Raw genomic sequence first — 20,647 nt, 5'->3', positions numbered from 1 at the left:
AAAGAACTGCTATCTGGAAAATTTCCAGCAATAGTGAAGCTGAGATATAGGCTAGGAAGGTATCAGCATTTAAAAGAAACAGGGTTATGGGACAGATCCTGGTTCTGTGTGGTCTTGTGTGGTCCCTTGTAGTCCCATGTGACCCCATGTGGCCACGGGTGGTCTGTGCAGCCACAAAAGACCCTCTCTGGGGCAACAGTTTCCCCTTTTTCAAAAACAGGATAACAATAATTATCTCAGCTTCCAAGAATTAAATGTGAGAATTGTAAGAATTAAATGAGGTCCCAGCCTAATGAAACTTAAAAGCTTTTGCACAGCAAAGGAAACCATAAACAAGACCAAAAGACAACCCTCAGAATGGGAGAAAATATTTGCAAATGAAGCAACTGACAAAGGATTAATCTCCAAAATTTATAAGCAGATCATGCAGCTCAATAACAAAAAAAACAAACAACCCAATCCAAAAATGGGCAGAAGACCTAAATAGACATTTCTCCACAGAAGATATACAGACTGCCAACAAACACATGAAAGGATGCTCAACATCTTTACTCATTAGAGAAATGCAAATCAAAACTACAATGAGATATCACCTCACACCAGTCAGAATGGCCATCATCAAAAAATCTAGAAACAATAAATGCTGGAGAGGGTGTGGAAAAAAGGGAACACTCTTGCACTGCTGGTGGGAATGTGAATTAGTACAGCCACTATGGAGAACGGTATGGAGGTTCCTTAAAAAACTACAAATAGAACTACCATATGACCCAGCAATCCCACTACTGGGCATATACCCTGAGAAAACCATAATTCAAAAAGAGAGATGTACCAAAATGTTCATAGCAGCCCTATTTACAATAGCCCGGAGATGGAAACAACCTAAGTGTCCATCATCGGATGAATGGGTAAAGAAGATGTGGCACATATATACAATGGAATATTACTCAGCCATAAAAAGAAACGAAATTGAGCTATTTGTAATGAGGTGGATGGACCTAGAGCCTGTCATACAGAGTGAAGTAAGTCAGAAAGAGAAAGACAAATACTGTATGCTGACACATATATATGGAATTTAAGAAAAAAAATGTCATGAAGAACATAGGGGTAAGACAGGAATAAAGACACAGACCTACTAGAGAATGGACTTGAGGATATGGGGAGGGGGAAGGGTAAGCTGTGACAAAGTGAAAGAGCGGCATGGACATATATACACTACCAAACGTAAGGTAGATAGCTAGTGGGAAGCAGCCGCAGAGCACAGGGAGATCAGCTCGGTGCTTCGTGACCGCCTGGAGGGGTGGGATAGGGAGGGTGGGAGGGAGACGCAAAAGGGAGGGGATATGGGAACATATGTATATGTATAACTGATTAAATTTGTCATAAAGCAAAAAAATAAAAATAAAAATAAATTTAAAAAAATGAGGTCCCAGGAATAAAAGTACATAATTTAGTACTTTTAAAATCTGTATATCACACGTTTCTCTATTCTCAGAATTTTCCAAAGCAAACTGTACTGCTTTTTAAATTAAACTTATTTTGAGATATTTGTAGATTTACATGAAAGAGAGATCCCATGTTACCCTTTCCAGTTTGCCCCAATTATAGTCTTGCAAAACTATAATACAATTTCACAGCAGAACATTGATAAAGTCAAGATAGAGGATATTTCTTTCATCTCGAGGATGCTTCATGTTGCTCTTGTATAGTCACACCCACATCCCTCCCACCTCACCCTCTCCTGAATCCCTGGTAACCACTTATCTGTTCTCTATTTCTATAATTTTATCACTTCAGGAATGTTATATAGGACAACTGGATATCCACATGCAAAAGAATGAACCCCGACCCCTACCCTCACACCATATACAAAAATTAACTCCAAATACGTCAAAGACCTAAATGTCAGAGCTAAACTATAAATCTTTAGGGAGAAAACATGAGTAAATCTTTGTGACCTTGGATTAGGCAATGATTTCTTAGATATGACCATATATCCTAAAGCACAAGCAACCTAAGAAATAACTGAAAATCGGATTTCACCAAAATTAAAACCTTTTGTACTTCAAAGGATATCATCAAGCAAGTGAAAAGGCAACCGGCAGAGGAGGAGAAAATATTTGCAGAAGATCTATCTGATAAAGATCTAGTATCCAGAATATATACAGAACACAAACTCAACAGTGACACAAAGAAAGAGATAACCAATCAAAATATACGCAATTGGTTTGAACAGACATTTCTCCAAAGAAGCTATACAAATGGCCAATAAGCACATGAAAATATGTTCAGTGTCATTAGTCATTAGGGAAATGCAAATCAAAATCACAATGAGATACCATTTCACAAGGATGGCTAAAATCAAAACAACGTATAATAACAAGTGTTGGCAAGGACACAGAGAAATCAGAAAGTTCATACCTTGCTGGTGGGGATATGAAATACAAAATGGTGTACAGTTTTCCACCGTGGAAAATTGAGGCAGCTCTTCAAAACATTAAAGAGAGTTACCTATGGCTCAGCACTCCTAGGTACATACCCGAGAGGAATGAAAGTGTGTTGACACAAAAATCTGTAAACAAATGTTCACAGCAGCATTATTCATAATAGTCAAAAAAGTAGAAACAAAACAATGTCCACCACCTGATGAATGGATAAACAAGATGTGGCATGTCCCTACAATACAATATTATTCAGCCATAAAAAGGAATGAAGCAGACTTCCTGGGTGGTCCAGTGGTTAAAACTCTGTGCTTCCACTGCAGGGGGTGTTGGTTCAATCCCTGGTCGGGAAACTAAGATCCCACATGCCGCAACGCAGCCAAAAACAAAAAGGAATGATGAAGCACTGACACATGCTACAATGTGGGTGAGCCTTGAAAACATTATGCCAAACAAAAAAAAGCCAGACACAAAGGACACATATTATATGATTCCATTTATATGAAATGTCCAGAGTCGGAAAAGTGAGAAAGTAGGTTAGTGGTTTCCAGGTGTGGGGAAAGAAGGGAAGGGGGAGTGAGTGCTTAATAGGTATAGGGTTTCTTTTGGGGGCAAAAAAGGTCTGGAATTAGATAGTAGTGATGATTGCACAACCTTGTAAATAGAGCAAAAACCACTAAATCATACACAGTAAAAAGGTGCATTTTATGGTATGTGAATGATATTTCAGTTTTTAAAAATTCAAATTACATGCAATTTTATGTTACTTAAAGTGAGACCCCCATGAAACAGGTGCTAAAACCATTTCAAGATCCTCGTCCAGAGGATCTGCTGTCCTTGCAAAGGGAAGAGAGACTCAGAGATGGCCCCTCTCCCACAGGGACACAGAGGTGAAGAACAAGTCCCACCTTCACAAAGGAAAATCAGAGGTTATCATTTTAAAAGTAGCCATTTTAAGAGTTTCACAAATAACATTTATTGACCATATTCATAATGGAATCCCACCCGCATTCACACAACTCCACTACAACCGAGAATCACCTGATGATAAATAATTTGGATTGACTCTTGGGTGTGAATTATATGATCTGAGAAAACAGTGGCTATTACAGACTCTTCCTGATGTGATGGCTTTCGTTAAAGACCTTGAGTATGACTGACATTTGTGTTGATGTTCTTGACAGTAGCTGTTGATTCCAACTTCAAACCCCAAAATACTGGCTAGAAAGCAAAGAGAAAGGCAATTACTAGGAACTGCCCCCCAAACTGAAACCACACTGCCCTTGCAGGGCCTGTTTGGGGAACCTCCGAGGGGTGGAGGGTGAAGGAAACCCCACCACAGAGCGGGATGTACAATTGGTCCCTGAGGAGCCCAGGCAGAAAACAGGGTGCAGCCTTGGTTGGCTCACTTTCCAGCTGTGGGACCTGAGGCGATGCACTCAACCCCCAGAGCCTACTCTCCCCTTCTGGAACTCCGAGGAGAAACCCAGCTTTGCAGAACTGTGGAAAGAATCAAATAAAACGAAGGCTATGGCAAGTCCAGCCAAGAAGGCAAGTGCTTGACTCATCACTACTCTTCAGGGATCCCTGTCGGGCAGTTCAGAGCTCACCTAATCTCCTGAGGCCTCTGAAGTTCTAGCAAGTCTCTGCCAGGCCAGCAGATGGGCCAGCAGCTTCTCCTGAGATAAGCTGGGCATGTGCTTTGGGGGATCTCACAGGGCACCCCACATACACCTCAGGCAGGTAAGATATTTCTCCTAAACAGGTGACTGGTGCCTGACCTCTGCCCTAAAATCCTGGCTCTGAAGCAAACACCTCTTACAAAAGCGTTAGCAATTTTCCTTTGGCCCACCTGGACCAACTACTTAACACAGACCATCTACAGACAAGTTTCTTTCTTTGCTCTTCCCAGAGTGGGAACCAGGGAGTCCAACTAAATTTGACATTGAGATGGCAAACACAGACAGAAAGATGAAACTTAAAAAAAAAAAAAAAAAAAAAAAAAAAAAGAAGGAAATCTCACAATGCTGCCCCACTAAGGTTCACAGATCACGCAAAGCTGACAGACCCCCGCCCAGCCCCTTCCTGGGGGCACTCGCCCTAGAGAAGTTGCAACCCAGGTCCATAGAGGCACTTGTATGCAGATGTGCATCACAACATCATATGTGACCGCAGGGAGTGCCCAATACTAGGAGAGTGGACAAGCAGTATGCTGGGAGAGGAACTTCCACTTCCAGACAAGATGGTGGGACAAAGACAGGGCTACCTTCCCGTCTGAACAACTAGAAAACTGGGCAGAAGACATCTGAAACTGTTTTCAGATACTGGACATTTTCTAAAATACTCCCCTTACAACTGTGTGGAGGAGACAGACAGAAAGCAAACAAGTCAATATATGTAAATTCTAATTGTGCACATTTACCTGTTGATATGTATTTGCATATTTACATATTTGTGTGTGTGTTTGCACGTATTTACATATAGGTGTGATAAAAGAAACAGGAAGAAGGGGGTGGATGGGGGTAATGGTTGGGGAGATGGGTAAACTGGGGCAGCAGAGTTTAGAGGAGAAGGAGGAGGAGAGTGTTTTCCAAGAAAACTAAAGCAAACAACCAGGTAAGGGGACATCCTGTCTTGAAACTGAAGTCACCCTAGAGGCTTCCTGGGTGGTGGTGGGGGACTAAGTGGGGTTCCAGGTGAGAAACACAGGCCTGGGCAAGGACAGTGGGTCCGAGGCCAGAGAAAGGGCTTTTCAATATGGAGACTTGATGGTTGGGGCTGGGCTGGGGGAGAGGCAGCAGGTACCCCAAGGGTGTGGTGCGCTCAGACCTCAGAAGGCTGGCTGGTCGAGCTGGCTTAAAATCCACTTCCAACCCCAACACAACAGAAATCTGCAGAAACTGGAACCAATGGTCTTTTGGGGGCAGGGGAATTTGGGAACTTGGGAACGGGGAAGAGGTGAGGAAAGAAAAGTGGGTGGTCCCAAGATGCCCCACCTCCCCACTATCAGCCCTGGCCCTGGCGTATCTGGATTGCTCTTCCTTGCATTTTCTGGAAGAAGATACCTATGTCAGGTATGAGCAAGAGTCCAGACAATGGTAACAACGTAACAGTAATCATGGCTGTGCTCATCTCTCACCCTCTGCTGAGCAACAACCAAGTTCTCCCACATCCTCAACTAAACCCTGGGAGTGAGATGAGCCCAAGGCCACCACTGCCCCACCCGCACCTGTTCACCAGATGACCATGATGACATTCAGTAGGGCCTGGAGGAGGGTCAGGAGGCTGAGGCTAAGGGGCAGGAGGGAGGCCGGGAGGCTTGCTGGCTGCCCCGGGGACACCGGCTCAGCCTGGTGAAGGGCCTGGAGCTGCTGCCACTTGAGACGGTGCCCTTCGCCGTCACACATTTGCCAGTGGTGGTACCCAGAGCGCAGGTCCAGGGGGACTTCTAGGCAGAGAAGGCGAGTCAGGCCTCGGTGGGGTGTGGGGACAGGATGCTCTCAAGTCTGCACCCATGAGAGAGCCCTCTGGAAGCCAGGGCAAGGAAACCAGGTGTCCCAACAAGGCAGGTCACAGCCCGGGGTGTGGGCGCTGACCCGGCACCCACTGAGATGAAGCGAGCACTGCTGTGTGTGTGTGTGTGTGTTTCCAGGGTGATTGCGGGCCTCGTGGCTGTGTTTCCTGAGTCTTTCTCTTTTAGAGCTGCCTACTGAAATATTTATGAATGACATGAGATGCTAGTCAGCTGGGATAGGCTCCACATTCCTCTGTTTCAGTTTTTTCTTTCTTCTGTTTTTTTTTTCGGAGTTGGGGATGGAGTGGGTGAAGCACATATGAAACCAGATCTACCAGGAGCTGATCATGGCTATAGATGAGTGACGGGAACTTGGGCTTTAGTGGAGTATTTGAAATTTCCCATAATAAGAAGTTAACCACCACCACATCCACAAACAGAATTCAAACATCTCCATCTCCTTGACGCTCTTTAGCTTTTTCAAGACCTGCTTTTGTCACATGTGACCTTCTTGATGTTATATCTCTTATTTACTTTATTACACTATTAATGTTACTACTATAAAATGTACACTCTAATTATACTAATATAAAATATGCTCAATATAAAGTATATTTTCCTTATAAAAAATTCTACCACAAAAGCATAAAGAAGAAAAGCACATGAGCCCTCTATTTACAAGGAAAATACAAGATCAGAAACACAGATTTTCTCTTTAAAATGGAAATCAGCTGGATTTGAGGCCAAGGGAACCATCCCATATTTTTAAGTCACTCTGTATAAAGCTCAGCTCAAGGAGAGAAGGATCCCGATCCTCCTGGCAGCACTGAGACTCGCACTCTCACTCCTGTCCTGTGAACACCTTCTGGCCTGAATGGGTTTGAGGCTTGAAACATTAACATAAATCACCTGAACTATGAAACAATGGCTGGAGTAAAAATTAATACTGGTTTTTAACAACGTATCAGTGGATGCATTATTCAACAATAAACTGACTGAGCTTTTAGGCTTTCTTAAAGATGCAGAGTGTTCAAAGCCAAAAACAACCAATAAAAATAAGCCCATAAATCGGTGATTATAGGGTGAGAAGAGTACTTTCTCAGGTGGTTCTCGTTCTACTGCCTGTTTTTTGTTTTTTCGTTTTTGTTTTTTGGTTTTTGTTTTTGATAAAGTGATCTCTGGCTCTTCCACCTGCAGCTTGAGGCAACGTGTTGCTACCTGTTTTGCTCATCATGCACCCCACCAACAGCCTCTCTTTGCTGGGCCTGACCTGCCCCCTGCCCCACCCACAGGAGTTACCTGTGACTGTCAGCTGAGACAAATGATACCAGCCTTCATCTACGCACAAACAGAGCTTTCCTTTTTAAAACTGACATTAATGGAGTCCTATTGCCTGGGCTACAATGACATCTTTTCCTACACTGCAATGTGTGTGGGAGTCCATTTCATCGTCCCTAACAGTTGTGAACTCTAGGCAGCTGGTGCCACATTTCAAATGCACCCCCATTCATGTCCATCCTCCCACTGAGAGACACTTAAGTTGCTTCCAGTTTTTTGCCAAGGAAATCACTGCTGCAGACAGACGTGCATAGAATGTCTACATGTATTACCCAGATGTGGGCTTGTTGGATTAAAGATTGTGCACCTTATAAAATTTGATAGATACCTCCAAACCTGCCGCCAAAGGCTGTGACAATTCGTGCTCCTCCTAACTGTGCTACTTTTAAAATCAGGTAAGAGTTAGGTATCTTCTGCATGAAGAGGTAGGCGTGTGGGGTTGTGGCTGCTCGTTTCCCAAGCACTCTCCCCCTTAGCTGAGTGCCCCTGGGCGGGCCTCTCAAATCACCTGCACATCACAGGAACCCCATGTCAGACATCCAACCTCTCGGTACCCGTCCAGTCCCTCCTTCACAGAGTCCATCAAGGGGACTCACTATGCCCTCTGGCCCCAGCACGAAAAGGGGAGGGTGTGATCTGAGCCAACAAAACGTCCACTCCTTTGCTCACATGCAATGCAGAGAAAGCAGACGTGTCAGCCATCTGCAAGGGAAAGCACCTCCACTCATTTTAGAGACAAAGAAAGTAAAGGTGTGGGTGGAGACACCACCTCCTGGTGCACCATGACTGAGCACGTGAGTACATGCATACATCAGGCCGCAGGTATATGGATATGCGAACACACCTTGTCATGACTACGCACTGCACGGTGAACATATGAACATGAGAGTATGTGCTATGCCTGTCATGAACATATGAATGTATGAATATACTGTATGATGAATATATGCATAAATGTGGTGCCATGAACATATAACGTGTCATGAATATATGAAAGTAGGAATACATCAACATACAAACATATATACTATGTCATAAATACATATTTATATACAACACATACATACACATACCATATCATGAATTATAGAAGATTAGAGCTTAAAAAACACTTCAGATACCACCTAACCCCAGGTTGCAAATTGGTTTCATCCTGAGAGCCAATGTTGATAACTGGTAGAGCCTGAGTCTTCTCTGGGTTCATTGGGAAAACATGGGGGATGATTAGTGATGCCTGGTGAGGGTAGGTGTGGGAGAAGTGGTGTGTGTGCCAGTCTGTGGACTTCTTTGTGTTACACCCATCTGAGGATGACAGAAGTCTCCCCTACCCCATCATGATGTTCATGAGACCCCTGCCTTCCTTGGGGACAGGGAAGGGATGAGACACATGAGCACTGAGTTACCTGGGATGCCTTTAAAACTCTGCTGCCTTTTCACCACCTAAGATAAAAGATAAGGATATGGGCAAGCGAGTCAGCCCCAGTGATCCACCAAGAAGGGGTCCCAGTGATTTGGCCTGGAAACCCCCTGGAAGGGGTCCATGGCCAGCTCAGAATGCAAGTTGTGTTCTCCTTTTAAAAAGCCTCTGGGTCTTAATTCTGGGGGCATTATGCTACTTGATGACAGAAAACCAGCAGCTGGAATGTGGGTGAAGGCAGAAGGAAGCCTCTAACTCCAGGACACTCAGAAAGCAAGGGAGAGAAGTGGCCCTGGAGCTGAGTTGGGCTGGGCCTGGCTGACCATCTCCCACCACAGTTGCTGACCTGGAACCCAGAGCTGTGGAGGTACCAGACAGAGCCAAAGAGCAAGGACAGACACTCGAGCAGCGGTCCTTCCCCAGCACCCTCCCTCCAGGCCTGCCAGGCTGGGGCTACAAGTGCAGAATGCTCAGACAGGCAGAGAGAGCTGAGGGGGAGAGGAGGCAAGGAGAGGGAGGAGGGGTGGGAAGGAAGAGGGAGGGAGGTGAGGGAGGTGGAGAAGAAGAGGGAAGAGGGAGGAGAAGGCAGGAGAGGAGAAGGCGACAGAAGAGATGGCCAGAAAGGTGACAGCAGCGGTGGGCACCCTCATCAGAAAGCAGTACACCCCACCCCTCCCAACACCACCGGGACACCTGGCCTGGGCCACAGCTTCCAGAAGGCTCCCAGACATCAGTGGAGGCCACTGTGGGGAAAGAACCCAGCACCCTTTCCCCTCATCTCTGGGTCCCTCCTTAGCCCGCCCCTCACTTTCAGGCCTCGCTGCCATGCGAGCCTCCCTCTTACCTTCTTGTGAGACCTCAGGACCTGGGGCGCCCAGGAGGGCATCACGGCCTGATCCCTAGGCATCGGGAGGCGGCCCCCAAAGTGGTGGCATGGGCAGGGGCATGCCTTGGTGGTTTTGGGGACATAAAACTGGACCATCTTTTGGATCTAACAGAGGAAGGGAAGAGAAGGTCCAAAGTGGGGTAGAGCCACACCCCAGACAACCTCAGCCTCGGGGACAGGGCCCTGGAGAGTGCCTCTCCTATGCCCCACCCACACACCCCTACAACCCAGCGGAGGGAGCAGGTCCCCACTTCACGATATTCCCAGGAGTGGCTGGCACCCTCACGACCCACCACCTGCGCCTCTGCAGTGGGGCATCTGCGTGGTACTGTGGCGGGACACATGGGTGGGAGCTGGGAGGCCTGGCTCTGTCCTGAGCCTGGCAGCCTCCAGGAACAACCCTTGGGCACAACGTTTAGCCTCTCTGAGCCTCAGAATTCTCGGCTAGAGAGAGGGCTCTGCCAGAATCTTGACAACATTGGTCAGAGTCTAACATGGATAGTCTTTGGTCCAGCAATTGCACTCCTGGGACTGTATCCCAGGAGGACACATGTGCATTTGCTCAAGAACACTCAGTACAGTACTGGCTGTAGTGACCAAATAGCCTGAATGCCTATAATAAGGGACAATAAATAATGGAGGTGGGAACAGACAGAATGGGTGGCCTTTGGAAAGAATGAGGCAGACCTGTCTGTCCTGACACAGAATGAGCATAGAGACGTGATATTAAGTGGGAAATGCAGCACTGTATGCTACCATTTACATTTTTTTAAAGGAAGGGGGGCTTTCCTGGTGGTGCAGTGGTTGAGAATCCGCCTGCCAATGCAGGCGACACGGGTTTGAGCCCCGGTCTGGGAAGATCCCACATGCCACGGAGCAACTAAGCCCGTGCGCCACAACTACTGAGCCTGAGCTCTAGAGCCCATGAGCCACAACTACTGAAGCCCACGTGCCACAACTACTGAAGCTGGTGCACCTAGAGTCCGTGCTCCACAACAAGAGAAGCCACCGCAATGAGAAGCCCGTGCACCGCAACCAAGAGTAGCCCCTGCTTGCCGCAACTAGAGAAAGCCCGTGTGCAGCAACGAAGACCCAATGCAGCCAAAAATAAATGAATAAAATATAAATAAATTTAAAAGAAACCCATTTTGTTCATGGGGCAAAGTGGCCCGGCCCCAGGGATCAGCCAGTCCCGCTGTGCCAGCAAAGAGTCTTGGTTGTGGGGTGGGGGGTAGTCAACCGGGGCTTCTGAGAATGTTTTATACCTGAGAAGAAAGAGAGAGTGGGAGAGTAAGCCTTTGGAAGGCTCTGAAAGACTCACCTTCTGCCGTGTGTAACACGGTGTAACACCGGCCCGTGGCCACCGTCTAAAAGCACGCGAAGTGTGACGGCACAAACGCTCTGGGTGAGACTGAAGGGAATCTGGGTCCCTGGAGACATCGTAAAGCCAGAAAACCAATACTCCAAGAATCCTCTCTCTACCAAAGACCCCGGTTGGACCCACTGTGGGTCAGTTTTCCGTTTCTTGCAGCTAACACTTCCCTGCTGATGGAACAGGAGCCTGAGGAGCAAGCGGAAAGGGGACTGGATATCCAGGCAGGGGCAAGGTCAAGAAGGACCCCAAGAGTTGTGTCAGGGAGTTTGGTCCATATTCTTAGGGAAATGGGTCTCCACGGGGGAGTGACAGGACCAGATATATGGTTTGAAAAGCTCACCAGCTACAGATCAGAAGATGGACACTCAGAGTTAGAAAGGATATAGGCAAGACCAGCTGGGGGGCTGGGCAGTCCTCCTGGTGAGATGTGCTGGGCACCTTGACTTCTATATTCCTTCCACCCTTACCCCTGACACCCAGCCACAAAACTCAGTGGGGAGAGTGCTGGAATCCGAGCCAGAGACCTAGATTCTAATCCCTGATCTGCTATGGACTGTGTGATCTTGGACAAGCCCCCGTCACTCTCTGGACCTCAGTTTGCCCATCTGCTAAAGGGAGATGATAATACTTACTCTGCCCAACTTTCAAATGATACAATGACCAACAGGAGGGACTGCGGCTATCACCTCTGCCTAGAACAATATGACTTAGTCATCTTGATACACTGACCCCTTTGAGAGTCTATTAAAAAACAAGAAACGAGAGATTCCACATTCTACAATCACTACAGAGTCTACTGATATTAAAAGGGCAATCAGGAAATATTATGAACAACATTATGCCAATAAATTCAACAACACTGATATAATAGACAAAGTCCTTGAAAGGTATAAACTATTAAGGCTCACTCATGAAGAAATAGATAAACTAAATAGCTCTGTATCTATGAAAGAAATTACATTTGTAGTTGAAAACCTTCCCACAAAGGAAGCTATAGGCCCACATGGATTCACCAGCAAATTCTACCAAACACTCAATGAAGAAATAATACCAATTCTACACAAAGTCTTCCTGAAAATGAAAGAATGCTTCCCAACTGATTCTACGATGCCAGGATTAATACATCATAATTAAATGGGTTTGAAAGGTTGGTTTAACTTTTGAAAACCAATCAATATAATTCATCACATTAACAAACCATAAAAGAAAAACTATAAAATGATTTCAATAGACACAGGCAAAATCCAATGCCCATTTCTGATAAAAGCTCTCAGCAAACTAGCAATAGAAGGGAACTTCCTCAGCCTGATAAAGGGCATCCAAACTTACAGCTAACGTCATACTTAATGGTAAAAACTCAAACGTATCCTCTAAGATCAGGGGGAAAAAAGGATGTCTGTCTTCCCCACTCCACTTCAATAGTTTACTAGAAGTTCTATCCATGTATCAGACAAGAAAAATAAATAAAAGGCATACAGATTGGAAAGGAAGAAATAAAGCCATCTCAATCTGGAGATAACATAATCATCCATGCAGAAATTCTGATGGAATCAGAAAACAGCTACCAGAATGAGTTTAACAATATTGTGGGATACAAGATCAAAATACAAAAATAAATGGTATTTCTAAATATTAGCAATGCGTAAACATAAACTGACTTTTAAGAACAATGTCATCAAAATATGAAATACTTATAAATAAAACTGACAAAAGATGTGCAAGACCTGTACACTAAGAACTGCAGAATACTGCTGAGAAATATTAAAGAAACCTAAATAAATATAGAAATTACCACGTTCATGGATCAGAAGACTCAATATGGCTAAGAAGACAATTTCTTCAAATTGATCTACACACAATCCCAATCAAAATCCCAGTAGGACATTTTTGTAAAAAATTGACAAACTGATTCTAAAATTCAGGTGGAAATGCCAAGAGCCTACAATAATCAACTTTGAAAAACAATGTTGGAGAGCTAACACTACCTGATTTCCAGACTTTTTATAATTATAAAGCCACAGTAATCAAGTTAGTGTAGTACCGGTACGAGAATAGTCAATCAGATCAGCAAACAGAATACCGCAACAGAAACAGACTCACGTGTATATGGACAATTGGTTTTTGACAAAGGTGTAAAGGCAAGTCAGTGGAGAAAGGATGAGCTTTATAAGATGTGGTATTTGAACAACTGGACATCCATGTGCAAAAAATGAACTTCAGTCCATACCTCATGCCATATACAAAAACTGACTTAAAATGGACCACAGACCTAAATATAAACAGTAAACTACAAAAATTCCAGAAGAAAGCATAGAGGAAACCTTTCTGACCTTGGGTTGGCAAAGGTTTTCTTAGAAATGCATAGAAAGCATGATCCATTGTTGTGCTGGGGACAGGCATGCCTAAATAAGATCCAGAAAAGATTAAATTGATAAATTGGACTTCATCAAAATTTAAAACTTCTGCCCTTTGAAAGACAGTGATAAGAGGATTAAAAGACAAGCCAAAGACGTGGAAAAAACACTTGCAAATTAAATATCTGGTAAAGAACTTGTATTCAGATATATAAAAAAAACTCTCAAAACTCACTAATCTAAAAAAAGCAGCCCAAGTTTTTTAAAGGGGCAAAAAAGACACAAATCAAGTAAGATATGCAGATGGCAAAAATATATGACGAGATGCTCAACATCATGAGTCATTGTGGAAATACAAGTTAAAACCTCAATGAGAGGGAATTCCCTGGTGGCCCAGTTGTTGGGACTCCACGTTTTCACTGCCAAGGGTATGGGTTCAATCCCTGCTCTGGGAACTGAGACCCCACAAGCTGTGCGGCCAAAAAAAAAAAAAAAAACCACACACACACACACAATGAGATACACACCTAATAAGATGGCCAAAATTTAAAAGACTGACCAAACCAAGTGTTAGTGAAGATGTGAAGAAACTGGAACTTTATACATTGTTGGAGAGATTGTGAAATGGTACAACCACTTTGGAAAACAGTTGACAGTTTCTTAAAAAGTTGAACAGATACCTACCAAATGATGCAGCAATGCCTTTCCTAGGTACTTGCCCAAGAAAAATGAAGGCTTGTTCACACAAAGACTTGTACACAAATGTTCACAGCAGCTTTATTTGTTGGACAAAATAGAAAAAGCTGGAAATGATCCACACATCCTTCATTGGATGAATGGATAAACTGTGGTTTACCCATATAACGATACACTACTCAGCAGTAAAAAGTAATGAACTATCAATGCACACAACCACGTGGATGAATCTGAAAAATAATCATGCTGAGTAAAAGAAGCCAGACAAAAAGAGTACATATTAGATGATTCCATTTATATAGTATGAGTTGGTGGACAGTGGTGAGCATAGCTGCCTTCCATTTATATAACATTCAAGGAAATGCAAATGAATCTATAGTGACAGAAACAGATGCACGGTCACCTGAGGGCCGCGGGGCAGAGAGGGTTGAGTGGAACTTCAAAAGGGCACAAGGAAACCTTTTAGGGTTGTGTACATGTACTACACTACTCCATTTTATACAAGGGACTTGAGCGCCCTGGATTTTGATATCCACAGGGCTCCTGGAACCAATCACCTTTGAATGCCTAGAGATGACTGTACATTGTCACAATTGTAGTGGTGGTTTCACAGGTGTGTGCATATGTCACGATTTATCAAACACTACGTTTTACATATGTGCCATTTATCATAGGCCAATCGTATCTCCATAAATCTGAACCCCTGATCCCAGTCACCTACCTGCTTTCGGGGTCTCAAGGACAGAGGGACCCAGTAAGGCAGCACTGCCTCAGCCCTGTGCACCGGCAGGCGGCCCCCAAATTTGGCCTGGCACTCACAGCAGATGGGCTCTCGGCGAACAGAGCTGGGGACAGGGCACATCTGAACAAGAGGCAGAAAAAAGAGAATTGAATGTGATGCTGCATTAGTGATGTGAGTCAAGGTACTCTCTGAAATAGTAAATCCATGCTCAGAGGCAGCAAGGTTAAGACAGGGCACCCAGGGGCAGGTGCAGGGACAGGAGCCGCAGCTCCCGAAGCTCACAAAGAGGCAGGCTATCTCGGCCTGCCCTGAGGCCCTCCAAAGTCACTTAGAGGGGGACCACCAGAGCCTGCAGACCAGGTATGCTGGGATGTGCGACCACTTACAGCCACATTACCATGAGCAAGTCTTGGATTTCCCCCCTAAAAATGAGGAAGTACAACCAACTCTAGCAGGGGTTGGGGGGGGAATGATTGCTCTTTTTGTGGTAATCCATGTCAATCTGCATACCGTGCTTTATGTTTGCAAAGGCTTCCACAACCATCCCATGTGATCCCACCACACCCACAGGCAGGAGGAGAGGAAAAGTCATCCTCTCCAGGGGCAGATGGAGCTGATGCCCAGAGCAGATACTTCAAGGGGCAACATTGGTTCTCCCAGGCCTCCTGAATCCCTGTCATGAAGAACGGAGCGGTGGGGGAGGCAGTGGGTAACCCTACATAGAGATCTGGGGGCTGGCATGGTCCCTGAAACCACGGACTCCCCTGACACACCCTCTCATGAGATGCTGCTTCTGGACCCACATTCTCTGCTCTCCCCACCCCAAAGGGGTGTGTCAGAGTTGGGGCAAAGTAGTTGAGATTTGCTTTCCTTACCGAATCATCTATGGGACACACTTCTTCCCCAAAAGTTTGAAATGTGCTTCTTTCCCTAGAAAAGAACAGGAAGGCTTAGAAAGTTCTGGGCTTTGTGTAAAGTGGGAGCAGGAGCACTAGGGTGAGGGCCTGGGCCAGCTTGGCTCATACCATTAAACCCCAAGAGTGGAAGGGGTTATCCTTCTGAGCCTAAGAGGGGGCAGGGGGTGACAACAGAAGCAGGTATGTGCACACTCACATGCTAAGGTCTGGGGGTTCCCAGATGTCAAGCTATTTGGGAATCCTGCATCCCCAAACCGACGTGCTTCAGGCACACTCTAACTAAACCCGTGCTAGGCCCTTTGGCAAAGACAGGAACTTTCCAACCTGGTGAGAATCTTCCAAGACGTGGAGCTGCCAACCACAACATATACGATGCTTTAACAGACACCCTGAGCATACTTGGAATACTGAAGGGAAACATCATCAAAGCTCCACATCCAATGAAACTCCTTGCAGTAGAAACACCTGGGTGCTTTGTCTCTGGGATGACACAGCACCTGGGGCTGCACAGACTGTGTTACTCGTCCCATGCTCCCCCAAACAAGTTGCTAGAAAGTTGGCCACTGTATGGAGAGTGTCCGGCGGGCATGAAACGAACACAAAGCAAAGCCCGGCTTCCCTGAGAGCGATGTGTACCGTGGAAATGGTAAAAGCGATGCCATCTTAATACTCACTATTATGGCTACCTCACTGCAGCAATAGCTTCAGGCCACTGAGCTCAAGTCCCCCAGCTGACCCCTGACCACACAGGACGTGGGACGCTGCCCTGCACAGCACCCACGCCCCCAGACGCTCCTGACAGCATTGCTGTCTCCTTGCGGGGGGCCACAACCCCAGCCAAGAAGGTGAAGCCAGCTAGTTTCCGAGGCTGGCTCAGAAGTGTATTAGAACCCAAGTCAACCCAGTGAAACCCATCCTGGGACTTCGTTAACATTACTGGGAAAGGGCATGTCCTTTCCTGTTGAGGCTGCAAGCCTCCGGAGGCCTTGGTGGTCAGTTGGCCTCCAGGAGGGGAAGAACGCAAAGCCGGAGATGGAGACGAACAGCCCTTGACCACCGTCTTGAGCATCAGGATACATCCGTTCCTGACGACTTACTCCTGACATCCTCCGGAGGAGCAGTGAAGTGCCCTTCTGGGCTCACATGACGTAGTATGGTATCCGTCCTGCCTACCCGGTACAAGCTTCTAGGGGACAGGGTGATTTGGGGGGCCTGGGGCTTCCCCCGGTGACTCGGGGTCCGGCTTCCCCCAGGTGACTCGGGGTCCGGCTTCCCCGGGTGACTCGGGGTCCGGCTTCCCCGGGTGACTCGGGGTCCGGGTTCCCTCAGGTGACTCGGGGTCCGGCTTCCCCCAGGTGACTCGGGGTCCGGCTTCCCCGGGTGACTCGGGGTCCGGGTTCACTCAGGTGACTCGGGGTCCGGCTTCCCTCAGGTGACTCGGGGTCCTGGGGCTTCCCTCAGGTGACTCGGGGTCCGGCTTCCCTCAGGTGACTCGGGGTCCGGCTTCCCCGGGTGACTCGGGGTCCGGCTTCCCCCAGGTGACTCGGGGTCCGGCTTCCCCGGGTGACTCGGGGTCCGGGTTCCCTCAGGTGACTCGGGGTCCGGCTTCCCCCAGGTGACTCGGGGTCCGGCTTCCCCGGGTGACTCGGGGTCCGGGTTCACTCAGGTGACTCGGGGTCCGGCTTCCCTCAGGTGACTCGGGGTCCTGGGGCTTCCCTCAGGTGACTCGGGGTCCGGCTTCCCCGGGTGACTCGGGGTCCGGCTTCCCCGGGTGACTCGGGGTCCGGCTTCCCTCAGGTGACTCGGGGTCCGGCTTCCCCGGGTGACTCGGGGTCCGGCTTCCCCCAGGTGACTCGGGGTCCGGCTTCCCCGGGTGACTCGGGGTCCGGGTTTCCCCGGGTGACTCGGGGTCCGGCTTCCCCGGGTGACTCGGGGTCCTGGGGCTTCCCTCAGGTGACTCGGGGTCCGGCTTCCCTCAGGTGACTCGGGGTCCGGCTTCCCCGGGTGACTCGGGGTCCGGCTTCCCCCAGGTGACTCGGGGTCCGGCTTCCCCGGGTGACTCGGGGTCCGGGTTCCCTCAGGTGACTCGGGGTCCGGCTTCCCCCAGGTGACTCGGGGTCCGGCTTCCCCGGGTGACTCGGGGTCCGGGTTCACTCAGGTGACTCGGGGTCCGGCTTCCCTCAGGTGACTCGGGGTCCTGGGGCTTCCCTCAGGTGACTCGGGGTCCGGCTTCCCCGGGTGACTCGGGGTCCGGCTTCCCCGGGTGACTCGGGGTCCGGCTTCCCTCAGGTGACTCGGGGTCCGGCTTCCCCGGGTGACTCGGGGTCCGGGTTCCCTCAGGTGACTCGGGGTCCGGCTTCCCCGGGTGACTCGGGGTCCGGCTTCCCCGGGTGACTCGGGGTCCTGGGGCTTCCCTCAGGTGACTCGGGGTCCGGCTTCCCCGGGTGACTCGGGGTCCGGGTTCCCTCAGGTGACTCGGGGTCCGGCTTCCCCGGGTGACTCGGGGTCCGGGTTCACTCAGGTGACTCGGGGTCCGGCTTCCCTCAGGTGACTCGGGGTCCTGGGGCTTCCCTCAGGTGACTCGGGGTCCGGCTTCCCCGGGTGACTCGGGGTCCGGCTTCCCCGGGTGACTCGGGGTCCGGGTTCACTCAGGTGACTCGGGGTCCGGCTTCCCTCAGGTGACTCGGGGTCCTGGGGCTTCCCTCAGGTGACTCGGGGTCCGGCTTCCCCGGGTGACTCGGGGTCCTGGGGCTTCCCTCAGGTGACTCGGGGTCCGGGTTTCCTCAGGTGACTCGGGGTCCGGCTTCCCTCAGGTGACTCGGGGTCCTGGGGCTTCCCCCAGGTGACTCGGGGTCCGGCTTCCCCGGGTGACTCGGGGTCCGGCTTCCCTCAGGTGACTCGGGGTCCGGCTTCCCCGGGTGACTCGGGGTCCGGGTTTCCTCAGGTGACTCGGGGTCCGGCTTCCCCGGGTGACTCGGGGTCCGGGTTCCCTCAGGTGACTCGGGGTCCGGCTTCCCCGGGTGACTCGGGGTCCGGCTTCCCCGGGTGACTCGGGGTCCGGCTTCCCTCAGGTGACTCGGGGTCCTGGGGCTTCCCCCAGGTGACTCGGGGTCCGGCTTCCCCGGGTGACTCGGGGTCCTGGGGCTTCCCTCAGGTGACTCGGGGGCCTGGGGCTTCCCTCAGGTGACTCGGGGTCCGGCTTCCCCGGGTGACTCGGGGTCCGGGTTCCCTCAGGTGACTCGGGGTCCTGGGGCTTCCCCCAGGTGACTCGGGGTCCGGCTTCCCCGGGTGACTCGGGGGCCTGGGGCTTCCCTCAGGTGACTCGGGGGCCTGGGGCTTCCCTCAGGTGACTCGGGGTCCGGCTTCCCCGGGTGACTCGGGGTCCGGGTTCCCTCAGGTGACTCGGGGTCCTGGGGCTTCCCTCAGGTGACTCGGGGTCCGGCTTCCCCGGGTGACTCGGGGTCCGGGTTCCCTCAGGTGACTCGGGGTCCGGCTTCCCCGGGTGACTCGGGGTCCTGGGGCTTCCCTCAGGTGACTCGGGGTCCGGCTTCCCTCAGGTGACTCGGGGTCCTGGGGCTTCCCTCAGGTGACTCGGGGTCCGGGTTCCCTCAGGTGACTCGGGGTCCGGCTTCCCCGGGTGACTCGGGGTCCTGGGGCTTCCCTCAGGTGACTCGGGGTCCGGGTTCCCTCAGGTGACTCGGGGTCCGGCTTCCCCAGGTGACTCGGGGTCTGGGTTCCCTCAGGTGACTCGGGTGCCGGGCCCCCAGGTGTGGAGTGGTGGCCCAGCGTTTAGGACTGAGGGGGCACTTGCCTGTCATGACGCGCTCGGGGTGACTGCGCGCTGACAGACCGAACGGACACCCGAGGGCTCCCGGAAGTGCCCGCCGCGACTCTAAGTCGTGGTGAGGGGGTTGACGAAGCTCAAGATGACGGCGGTGACGAAAGCGGGGACTGGCCCACGCGTGTCACTCCTCCCACAGACCGTCCTCCTCTCTGCGCCCTGTCCCTCCCAGGGGCCTCCTCCGACCCCCAAGGCCCCTCCTCTTCCGCCCCCCCGCCCCTCAGAGGCCAGGCTCTTCCGGCGACGGCCCTCTGCGCAAGCCGTTGACTGGCCCTCGTTCAGCCAATCAGACGCTGCCTTCTAGGCACTTACCTGGCAGCTGATTGGGCCCTGGCGCCACGGGCCTCGGGGTCAGCGGGGCGGGGCGGGGCGGAGCTCGGGGACGGAGCGGAGGTCGGGCAGGGCGCGGTTGACGGCGTTTCGGTTGTGGCCCCGGCCTGGCCTGGATGGGCGTCGGCCCTGGAAGACATCCCCCCCCCACTCCCGGGAATGCCCACTCACCATTTCCGATGGATGGGCCTGCGGGGTTGCGGTGCGCACCAGCCAGGGTCTCTGTCCCCTGGAAGGAGAGAAAGAGGTGGGACGCGCCCCCCGAGGCCGCAGGGGCGCGGTGCCGGCCCAGGGCCGATTCCGGGTACCGGGGGGCATCTCGGTAGGAGTGTGTCCCACGCAGGGCCCGGGACGTACTTGTAGTTGAAGTCGTTGTTTTTCTGACGTTCAGATTTAATCGGGCGCCCCGCATGTCACTGGCTGAATCGGGCTCAAATTGTGACTTTAGAGAATGTGTGTTTCTTAAGCAACCTGGGGGTTCGAAGGCTGTGGAATTCAAAACAACTGATATCCAGAGATGCCGTGCGGTTCTGAACGCTCGGCCCGTTTCTCTACCCGTTGGTCTCTCCTTCCTCCCCCTCGCACGTGTGCGCTCTGGGCAGTTTCCGAAATGAAGACACGATGTTTGTCTTCACATTTTAGTAAAATTGAATGTTTTCTTTTCTGCCTGTGATCTTTATCACAAGATCGTATTTGTATTTCTTGGAAGCATGGGAGTTCCCTGCTGACCTAGTAGTTAGGATTCCGAGCTTTCAGTGCCTTGGCCCGGCTTCAATCCCTGATCGGGGAACTGAGATCC

General features: G+C 49.9%; 1 protein-coding gene across 1 annotated transcript; it reads right to left on the bottom strand.

Annotated features, from left to right (window-relative positions):
• Window positions 1-9,172: 9,172 nt before the first annotated feature.
• On the bottom strand, window positions 9,173-19,674 carry LOC308606017 (uncharacterized protein C16orf95 homolog). The gene is made up of 4 exons (XM_081216429.1): window positions 19,489-19,674; window positions 15,636-15,690; window positions 14,740-14,880; window positions 9,173-9,698 (listed from the first exon to the last, which is right to left on the bottom strand). The coding sequence occupies exons 3-4, from the start codon at window positions 14,878-14,880 to the stop codon at window positions 9,438-9,440; spliced, it is 402 nt and encodes a 133-aa protein (XP_081072555.1). The 5' UTR covers window positions 15,636-15,690; window positions 19,489-19,674; the 3' UTR covers window positions 9,173-9,437.
• Window positions 19,675-20,647: the final 973 nt, after the last annotated feature.

Source organism: Mesoplodon bidens, assembly GCF_964165515.1.
Source record: "Mesoplodon bidens genome assembly, chromosome: 18".
Classification (NCBI taxonomy): Eukaryota; Metazoa; Chordata; class Mammalia; order Artiodactyla; family Ziphiidae; genus Mesoplodon; species Mesoplodon bidens.
This window is presented reverse-complemented; position numbering and strand designations above follow the sequence as displayed.